This window comes from Tinamus guttatus, unplaced genomic scaffold (genome assembly GCF_059628265.1).
Source record: "Tinamus guttatus ecotype Peru unplaced genomic scaffold, ASM5962826v1 Tinamus_guttatus_pri_ptg000150l, whole genome shotgun sequence".
In the NCBI taxonomy this organism is placed as follows: Eukaryota; Metazoa; Chordata; class Aves; order Tinamiformes; family Tinamidae; genus Tinamus; species Tinamus guttatus.
The window spans coordinates 9,523,884-9,534,266 of record NW_028288684.1 but is presented as its reverse complement, the minus strand read 5'-3'; the positions used below and the strand labels follow the sequence as shown (position 1 = coordinate 9,534,266).

Below are 10,383 nucleotides of genomic sequence, written 5' to 3'. Positions count from 1 at the left end.
TGGCTTCTGCTTTGGCCAGTGACTGGCTCCTTGGCCTGCACTGCTCTGCTTTACCCGGCTCTGGAGGCTTTGCCAAGCTCCACGTCCTAGGGGCACCAAACTGCAATTGTGTCCGTGCCTTTCTAGATGCTTGTGTATCCGAGAGCTTGTGTCTACAGACTCAACAGACACTCGAATGTGAAGATGTTTGAAGTGTATTTTATATATTCCTTTTACAACAATAAAGGCTGCAGACCTGCTTGCAGGCATAGTCTGCTGCTATTTCACCGCTTCAGGTTTCCATTTTCTTTACAGCACACACTGGGGCAAGCTGGGACATAGCCTGGTATCCCTGGGAAGCTGGGGGGAAAAAAGAGCCCCCTTCTCTCCTGCTGACCAGAAGTCATGGAAGAGGATGCCAAGGGGCTGAAGCAACAGCCGCCTCCTGGACCCTCAGGGACAGGCCCTGTCCTCAGCCACTCACTCCCACCAGGTCTGCTGAATCAGCCTAGAAAGTGTCAAACACAATAAACAGCCAGAAAACTAACCCCCAACTGGACGGTTTTCTCTTAAATTAGCAAATTTCATCTCCTCATGGAGGCATCTGGTGAAGGCCAGGGCTCGCCGAAGGGAGGAAAAAATCACATCCTGGAGGTGAAGGACAAGCGGCAGGAAGCTAAACCCCCTCCCGGCAACGGCAAACCCTGAGATTAACTCAGGTACCGGAGGGACCTGCACCAAAATGGGTGGGAATCCTGTTTATTCTGCTGGGCTCCGTCCAGCCGGAGCCGCTGTCTCCAACACCTGCACACCAACACCCACGTCACAAACCACACACTGACACTGTCACCGTCAGATCGTTTCTCCTCATCTCTTCCAAATGTGTAACTGTGGTAAAGAATCTGAATTTCAGTCTAAAAATAAATCTCTGTTGTTAATGAGCAATAAATTAAGTCATGATTGAATTTTCTTAAAACTCAGGCATTTTGGGCTATTTTCACATAAATAAAGCATCCAAAAGTTCTAACAGAAGGAACTACTTAGTTTCGTAACAAAATCAGACTTTATTTGTTACAGCTGTTCTTTAGGATACCTGATCCTAGACATAAATTCCTTTGTTTTGAAAATGGTGGTTCACATCCTAGGCCCAAAATGTATTATTATCAAGGCAAATAAAATTAATTTTAGCAATGCAATAAACTGTATAATTGCCTGGGAAATCAAATCTTGCAAATGGTGGTGCAGCTGAGTCATTTCCTTTGATAATAAACTGATGAGATGCCATAATAGAGAGTAAAAACTACAGGATACTACCCAAGCCAGCACAAAAGAAAGCTAATAAAAGCTGAGAGCAAATTCTGATGGGTTGTTGGTTCTCTTGTCCTGTGTTAACTGTGCCATAAATCAGCATTTTAAACCCATTGTTATTAGTTGTATTACTGGAGAACAGCAAGTGCTTTTTCTTCTTCTTTTTTTTTTTAATCCAGATTCATGTTCTTTTTTCTTCTTTTTGGTATCTACAGAACCCTGACAGGTGAGTGTATTTTTTGTCATTCTCCTCCCTCCCCCCCTTACAAACTTCTGAATAAATAATAGACTGAAAACGTTATCTGCTGAGTTTGGAAATGTGAAATCAAAGTACCTTTTGTGTGTATTTATTTCAACAGTTGTAACAGTTATAAACAGCAAGCATATGTTTTTTCCCACACTGCAGAATTTGCTATATTTGTATCTGATACTAGATTTCCACTCAGCACATTTGTTAATCTGCCATGAATCACCTTGCTTGGGGAAGTACGTTGCTGAAAGGGAACCCTAATCCACAGGCTTGGTAGCACAAAATTCTCCGTAGTTTTCTGCTGCAGGGATCAACATATAGAAAAAATAGGCACAGTAAGGTACACCTACGTAATAAATATGGTGCAACTGTAGTATTTTTAATTTATAAATAAGTATCTATTGCTAAGTTTAGCTCTACTCGGTAAAGCAAACTCATATCAAGTGTACCTCTGCAAAAATTCCTAATAAAAGATAGTATTAAACATAGTTAATGGGATGCTTAAGCAAATGCTGCCTTTGTCATACAAGGACAGGCCAACCAAGTTGGGATAGTTTACCCTAAAGCAAAAAAAGCTTTGGGGGTGAAGAGGAGATATCACACTTATCAAACACATTTCTGCAGAATCTTACAGAAAAATCTCCCTTTTTTTTTTTTTTTATTTTTTTATTTTTTTAACTCTTGCAATGAGAGGCAAATTCACACCAGTTCGGTAACTAAGTGTAAATTCCATCAGGACAAACACTCTCTCAATTCAGACCCGAGTAACAACTCCCAACACAAAGAGCTATCACATCAGAAACCCAGGTCTCTCTACCCTATTTTGTAGCACGTAGCAGCACACTCAATTGAATATGAGAATCTATTCTTGGAAAAACAAGACCATAAATGGAAAACACATGTGTTTGGTTTTCCCAGCATATTAGAAGAAGCTAAATTCTAAATACAATTTACCCCAATTTATTTTAATCAATTCCTAGTTATAGCAGTTGATTTTATTACATATTTATTTACATTAGACATCTGTTTACTTTTTTTCCCCCCCATAGAGAAGTGTCTTTACAAGGCGCAAATATCACTAGCTTGTTAAAAGCTCTCCGAACTATCAGAGGATGCAAGGGTTGTTTTACAGAGTGCACTTGCGAGTCGGAAATGGCACAGAAGATGGTGGGAAGCTGATTACACCACATCCCCCAAAGCCACAGCAGGCCTGAGGAACGACATTCGCTGCTGGGCATTTGAGGGTTTGTAGGAAGAGCCACTGAGCTGCCTCTTCAGCACCTGCCGGTAATCGCGATACCACGACACCGCCTCCACAATGAGCAGCCCCTCGGTCGCAACAGCGGCTCCCCGGGCCCGGGAGGGTCACCTCACGGCGCGGGGAGCCGCAGCGGGGCGATCCGCTCGGGGAACGGCGGTGCAGGAGACACCACCTCAGCGCGAGGCTGCCCAGGGCGGCTGCCCCAGCAGGCAGCGCTCGCCGCAGCCGCCTCCTTCCTGAGGCGAGACCCGAGGGGCCGCGTCCCTCCCCGCGCTGGAGGCCGCCTCCCCGCCCCGAGCTCCCCCTCAGCAAACCCAACGATGACCAACGGCCACCAACGGTCACTAACGGCCGGCAGGCAGCCCGGCCCCGCCCCCCGTGGCCGCGCGCGCTGCTCTCGCGAGAGCGGAGCCGCCGCGCGGGACATCCGGGGGCTTTGGCCGGGGCGGGGGTGACAAGATGGCGGTGGAGTCGCGCGTCACGCAGGAGGAGATCAAGAAGGAGCCCGAGAAGCCGATCGACCGCGAGAAGGTGCTGAGGGCCGCGCGGGGCCCGGGGGGGCGGGAGCCACCGGGGTTGGGGGCGGGTTGTGCGCGGTCCGCACTGACGGCGCCTCGTCCGCAGACGTGTCCGCTGCTGCTGCGCGTCTTCACCACCAACAACGGGCGCCACCACCGCATGGACGAGTTCTCCCGCGGCAACGTGCCCTCCAGCGAGCTCCAGATCTACACGTGGTGAGGGGCGGCGCGGGGCTTGTTTTTAGCAGCACATTTCTACAATAGCAGCGACTCTCCTGGCGGGCCGGGGGGGCTGCATGGCCTGTGGGTGGGTTTAAGTGAGGTAGGGTCTCTTGGCGGGGGGGTGTGGGGGGGATGTAGGGTGTTGCTTTTCTGTGTGTTTTTGTTTGTTTTCCTTTGATATGGTCAAGAAACAGGGGTCTGATAAGGAGCGGCTTTTTATTACTTTCAAGTTTGGCCTTGCAGAGTAACTGCAGTGTCTATTGCTAAAACATTAGTCTTTGCCTGAAGCGTTTTTAAAAATGCTTTCTAAAGGGAGTTAGGCTGCTTTCTAATCTTGCTTCTCTCTTGAGGTCTCTGCTGGACTGGTAATTCCTGTGTCAGCGTACAGTTGAATGCAGCTATTTTTGTGTCTGACAAAGGATGCTTTTCTACTTCACTTCTAATGCGCTTCTAATTATAATTAATGGGATCTGTGCCCACCGCCCGGGCCGTGGGTGATGCGTGAAGCACTTGCTGTGTGCGCAAGTGCGAAGGGGCTTCGTGTGCGGGCGGTCTGCGCCGTGGCAGCCCGCGCCGCCTGTGCAGGCTGTGCACATACCGGTGTCCGAGCACACACAAAGACACGCCTGGGGAGGTGCCTGCTTTTGCTGTTGTGTTTGGTCCCTTTGTGCTTGGAGTTGCGTAAATGAGTTTTGGTCCTGCCCTTTGCGGAAGGGCAGAGTAGGAGTACTACCTCTTAGGGCAGAAATATGAATCTTAATCTAAGTTCATTCATGATTTGTTACTCCTACACTTTCTCTAGCATGGAGAAACAAACAAAAAAAACCCCCACTATTTTAACAAAAATCTTATCTCAGATGGAGAAATTCTTGTGCTGTGTATTGCATAAACATCTGAAAGTAGCCCGTGTTGTTCAAACTAGCTCTTTTGAGAGACCTGAAAAAGCAGATTTTGAAGCATAGCGGGGGGAGGAAGAGATGGCAGTTGTCTGATGTTACAGTAAACCAGAAGCTAAACAGCACCTGAAACAGCTTATTACAAATCTTTGTGCATGTGTTTAGTGCTGCAGCTCTCGCTGCCTCCAGCGCCCGGTAGGTGGTGAGTTCTCCCAGATGTTTCCACTTATAACTAGAACAAGTTCCACCCACCGATCTGTGGATCTGAATATTTTGTTTGAGGTATTACATAGTCGAGAAACAAATTGCTTTCTATATTGATTAAACATGTAAAATTTTAATCATCTTCTGTGTTTGACAGAAAGCATGCACAGGCAAGGAGATAACAACTCAGTTATAACAGTCTGTTGGTGTCAGTGTTAAGTGGGTAATGGAAAAGGGTTCTTTTTATTATTACTTTTGAGAAAATGAGCCACTATTATTTTATTTCTAACCAGGATGGATGCAACTCTAAAAGAGCTGACCAGCTTAGTGAAAGAGGTCTACCCCGAAGCACGGAAGAAGGGCACACACTTCAATTTTGCAATTGTTTTTACAGATCTCAAGAGGCCTGGGTACAGGTAAATGCTTCTCTTCTCCAGATTACTGTGACTTCAGTCACCAGAGTGGTAAATTATCTTTCATCGATATAGATTTAAAGTCCAGAACACATAAATTAAACTTCTTTATGGCAGATTGGATGGTGATGCCTACAAACTAAACTTACTTTAGAGACTGTTGCTGTTCCCAAAACAACAAGTTACTCTGAGCAGAGACATTGGTCCCTAAGCTGGTAGCCACCCAGAACATGAACCTAAAACTTGAAGGCAAGTTTTTTCCTGGTGATAGGAAGAGCGATAGGTCTTGTGCCAAGAATATGGATGGCTTCAGTTCATAGTGGTCGTTACAGGTATCCTGAGCACCTTTAGTGGTAAGGGGCAACTTGGCCACTGGGACCCTGGCTGGGCGCTAGAGAGCCTCTCCATGATGCCCATGCTGGAAATGAGTCCCTGGCTTTTCCATCATCTCTCTTTGGCTTCTGGTGCCAAGTCACACATAACCTGTGTAGCTATCTACCAGGAACCAGTGTCTGTATCGTGTCCTATCACCCATAGCAGGGTGTTTTATGTGCTGGGTGCATGTTTATGGGTGGAGGTGTGGGGTGTTTTTCATTTTTTTGGTACTAGAGGGGTTCTGTACCCTTAATAAAGCAGTAGGTTCTGTTCCAGCCTCCCTCTTACCATCCCATCAGAGTGGGATGGTAAGTGAAGACTTAACTTTTTTAGTCAGTACTGGAAAAAGGGACGCGCTGTGACCGTGGTTTAGTGCCAGAGAGCACAGAGGATGGAGCGGGACGGCTGCGGTGAGCCGGTGCTGCTCCTGTGCCAGCTGTGCTCCCGCTGAGCAGCGTGCGCCTTGTCCCCTCCGTGCAGGGTGAAGGAGATCGGCAGCACCATGTCGGGCCGCAAGGGCACGGACGATTCCATGACGCTGCAGTCGCAGAAGTTCCAGATAGGAGACTACCTGGACATAGCGATTACACCTCCGAATCGCGCGCCGCCTCCATCGAGCCGCATGAGACCCTACTAAACCACTGCTGCTCTGTGTCTTTATTTGCAGTTTACTCCTACTTGCTGTTCTAAAGCAGGCTGGCTTTTTGCTTTTGTTGCTAAGCGGGAACACCTGAAAACAAAGCTGGGCATCAGAAATGAGCATTACCTTTTAAACATTGACTTGTATTGAATTTCTTTAGACGGAAGCCTTTTTAGATTCATCATCATTCTTTTTCCTCATTGTTATAGTTTGAAAAGTAAGTTTGTGTGTCCAGTGTTTCAAGATTTCTGTAAAATATGACCAGAAATATTGCAGGTGTTCTGTAGTTCTGTCTTATTTGGAATAAAGGTTGATGTTATCTTTTGACTTTAGTAGTGTTTTATTGTTTGTTTTGTCTCTTAAGTGGATTTTCACATAGAAATTCTGAAGTCAGCTTTAAAGCAGAAGTTGAAATCTCTACAACTTTTGTGCAGTAGGTTTGGGGCTTGGTGTACAGGGGTAGGTGGTGCAAGGTGGATTCCTTAACGCACTGCTGGCTGGATGTGGGATGAGGAGCCTGTGAAGAGCATGGCTGGAGGCAGGCCAGCCCGTTGTCCTTCATGTTGAGGAAGTGGATGTGTTCAGTAGCAGGCAGAGGGTGCCAGGCTGGCTGTCCCCCAGCAGCAGAGTCAGGCCAGGACCCTGACTTCCCAGGGTGCTGGGGGACGCTCCGTCTTGTATGAAGATGGTGCCACTTGGTGGCACTTGGAAGTGGTCAGAGTGTGGAGAAGCTGCTGGCCTTTAGGCAAGTGTGCTGAATCCGTCCTTTCCCTTACTTGGACTTGGTGTAATTCCAAGTGGAAGGTATTTTTGAGAGGTTGTGGAGTCTCCTTCTCTGGAGATCTTCCAAGCCTACCTGGATGCCACCCTGTGCCCCATGCTCTGGGTGTCCCTGCTGGAGCAGGGGAGTTGGACTAGATGACCTCTAGCGACCAGATGATCTCTAGAGGTCCCTTCCAACCTCAACTATTCTGTGTATTTTAAAAAGAAACAAAATGAGAAAGACTTGGAAAGATAGGTTTTTTTTTTTTTTTTTTTTTTTTTTAAAAAAAAGGATAGGATATCTGTAGAGATCTGGCTAGAGAAACTCATTGTTTTCAGAGGAAGGTTAAGTGCTGTGAGGAGCAAGCCCAAAATACGGAACTCGCAGGGTTGGGGCTAGTTGCCCAGCCCCTGTTTTCACCTAATGCATTTGCAGGCTCCCTGCCCAGGAACTGGTACCTGCTGCTGAGGTGAGGGGAGGGTGAACCGGTTGCTCTGTGCTCTGGTGCCTTGCCCTGACCAGGGGCCTGTCCTTGGCTTGGCAGCCCGGGGAGCAGAGGTTCTGAGGCAGGTGGGTCCTGGGCTGTTGACCACAACAAGCAGAGGGGCAGTGGCTGCTGCCTGTGAGCAGCACCCCAGCTGTTGGCTTCTGTAGCACTCAGAAGGTGTGTCTGTCCTCAGTTGCCTTTACCTGCTGAACAGCTGCACTGCTGAACGTTACCTGAGATAATACCTTTACAAATACCTGCAGCTCCTGTTGAGCAGCGGTTCCTCAGCTTTCTGTGATCCTGGGGTGTCTGGGCAAAGCCAGACGGTTCAAGTAAGGCCTAAAATGTTCTCTAAGTTTCTGATGAAGCTGGAGGTTGATGGCAAATGCTGGTGGCAAATGCCTTCCAGGAGCTCAAAATGAGTAGGAGGTGGCAGCGGGGGCTTCCTGCTGTCCCTGAGGAGCTGCAAGCTGGGCACTGCTCCCAGGGAAAGCAGCCGATGTCAGTTAGCCCCCTCGGAAGGAAGAGGAGAGGCCAGGGACGAGCCATCTGCCAGCAGGTCACACTCATACTGGCTGTTGTTTCCAGGCACATGGAGGACAAGAAGGTGCTCAAGAGCAGTCAGCAGGAACCAAGGGGAAATCTTGACTGACTAACCTGATAGCCTTCTATGATAGAATGACGGGCTGGATAGATGAGGGGAGAGCGGTGGATGTCGTCTATCTTGACTTCACCAAAGCTTTTGACACCGTCCCTCACAATATCCTCCTGGGCAAGCTCCGGAAGTGTGGGATAGATGAGTGCACAGTGAGGTGGATTAACAACTGGCTGGATGGCAGAGCTCAGAGGGTGGAGATCAGCAGTGCAGAGTCTAGCTGGAGGCCTGTAGCTGGCGGGGTCCCCCAGGGGTCAGTCCTTGGTCCAGTCCTGTTCAATTTATTCATCAATGACCTGGATGAAGGCACAGAGTGCTCCCTCAGCAAGTTTGCTGATGATACCAAACTGGGAGGAGTAGCTGATACCCCAGAGGGCTGCGCTGCCATCCAGAGGGACCTGGACAGACTGGACAACTGGGCGGTGAAAAACCTCATGAAATTCAACAAGGCCAAGTGCAAGGTCCTGCACCTGGGGAGGAATAACCCCAGACACCAGTACAGGCTGGGGACCGACCTTCTGGAGGGCAGCTCTGTGGAGAAGGACCTGGGTGTCATGGTGGATGATAAGTTGACCATGAGGCAGCAGTGTGCCCTCGTGGCCAAGAAGGCCAATGAGATCCTGGGGTGCGTTAAGAAGAGCGTCTCCAGCAGATCAAGGGAGGTGATTCTGCCCCTCTACTCAGCCCTGGTGAGGCCACATCTGGAGTATTGTGTCCAGTTCTTGGCTCCACAGTATAAGAGGGATGTGGAGCTGCTGGAGAGAGTCCAGCGCAGAGCTACAAGGATGATCAGGGGCCTGGAACATCTGCCCTATGAGGAGAGGCTGAGGGAGCTGGGCCTGTTCAGCCTGGAGAAGAGAAGGCTGAGAGGGGATCTAATCAGTGTTTATAAGTACCTCAAGGGAGGGAGTGAGGAGGATGGTGCTGGCCTCTTTTCACTGGTGGCCACGGACAGAATTAGAGGAAATGGCTGGAAACTGAAGCATCAAAAGTTCCTCAGGAACTTAAGGAAAAAGTTCTTAACACTGAGGGTGACAGAGCCCCGGAACAGGTTGCCCAGAGAGGTTGTGGAGTCTCCTTCTCTGGAGATCTTCCAAACCCGCTTGGATGCCACCCTGTGCCACGTGCTCTAGGTGACCCTGCGTGTGCAGGGGGGTTGAACTAGATGACCTCTAGAGGTCCCTTCCAACCTTAAGCATTCTATGATTCTATGATTCTAGGTCAGGGTGCAGAACTGAGGGCTGTAGTTCCCCTGAGCCCAAAACTTGCCAGTTTCCTCAGTTGCTACAGAGGAAGAGCTTCCTCAGAGCAGATCAGGGAGCTGCCAACTCAGCCTTCATTAAAGACCCTCATTTACAGAATCACCTGCACCCCTTATGGCCGAAACAGGAGAACGTTGGTCCTCACCCGTTTCTGTAAGAGCCCTCAAGGCAGAGCACTAGCAGTGAGCCTGGAAGTGGTACTGGAGCTCGTCCAGCGTGGCCAGGGGGGGATGTTTTCCCAGCTCTGGTGCAAGCAGAGGACTTGGGGAGGTGCGGGTGTCGTAGCCGGAGTGGTGCTTTCCGCCCCCGCCAGCAGGATTGGGCAGACTCGGGAGCGCTCCGGCAAGGCAGAGTCCTGCTGCCGCAGCGGCCGCCTGGTGCGTCTGGAACCGAGTGGGCAGGGAAGCAAGACTGCAAGGAAGTGGCCTGCTCACCACGTGGCATCCTCCGTGCTGCAGGTGAGTCCTGTGGTCGTGAGTGTGGAATTGCACCAGTTAGTTACCAGCCTCCTTCCAAACACAGAGAGGCATCTGCAGTTAGAGCTAGTCCACAGGAATCTCGGTGTTTTCTCATTCTTGTGTTCCAGTTCTTGCTTTGTCTTTAAGCGTAATTCTCACCAATTAAGCGTAGCCCTCATAAAGCAGCAGCAGCAAGGGAGCCTATGCCTGTGACTCAGAGCTGCTCTGAGGGCCGTTTGGCTTTGCTTCTGACATGGGGTCAAACATGCTCGTGGACACAGCCCAGGGCAGGTCTTCAAAGGAAAACCACCGCCACCTTTTGGCTTTGCTTCTGGCAGCCTCAGAAGCAGAATGACTGGGAAATGAGAAAGCAAAGCAGCCTTCAGTAGCAAAGTGTTCAGCACGGATGCTCGAGCACGGAGCACCCCTTCAGCCACTGCCACAGAAATGGGAACCTCAGCTGACCCCTGCCCGGCTGCGTCTGGCTAAACAGCCTCTAGCAAGAGAGTCACCCTTGAATGCTTGCGCTTCACACACAAACCTAGTGCAGGAGGGAAGCGTTCATTTCTCTCTCTCTCTCTTTTTTTTTTTTTTTTTTTTAAGAAAAGGCACTTGGGAAGTCAGTGCTGGTGCTCCCTGAATTCTATATCCACGGCACAGTCAAGACCAACCACAGCAGTTACGGAATGAGG

The 10,383-nt window shown here is 49.4% G+C and overlaps 1 protein-coding gene across 1 annotated transcript; it reads left to right on the top strand.

The window, feature by feature from the left end:
- Positions 1-3,203: 3,203 nt before the first annotated feature.
- On the top strand, positions 3,204-6,398 carry SAP18 (Sin3A associated protein 18). Its single transcript, XM_088522199.1, has 4 exons — positions 3,204-3,329; positions 3,423-3,532; positions 4,932-5,054; positions 5,907-6,398. Exons 1-4 carry the CDS (start codon positions 3,258-3,260, stop codon positions 6,061-6,063), a joined length of 462 nt encoding a protein of 153 aa, XP_088378325.1. The 5' UTR covers positions 3,204-3,257; the 3' UTR covers positions 6,064-6,398.
- Positions 6,399-10,383: the final 3,985 nt, after the last annotated feature.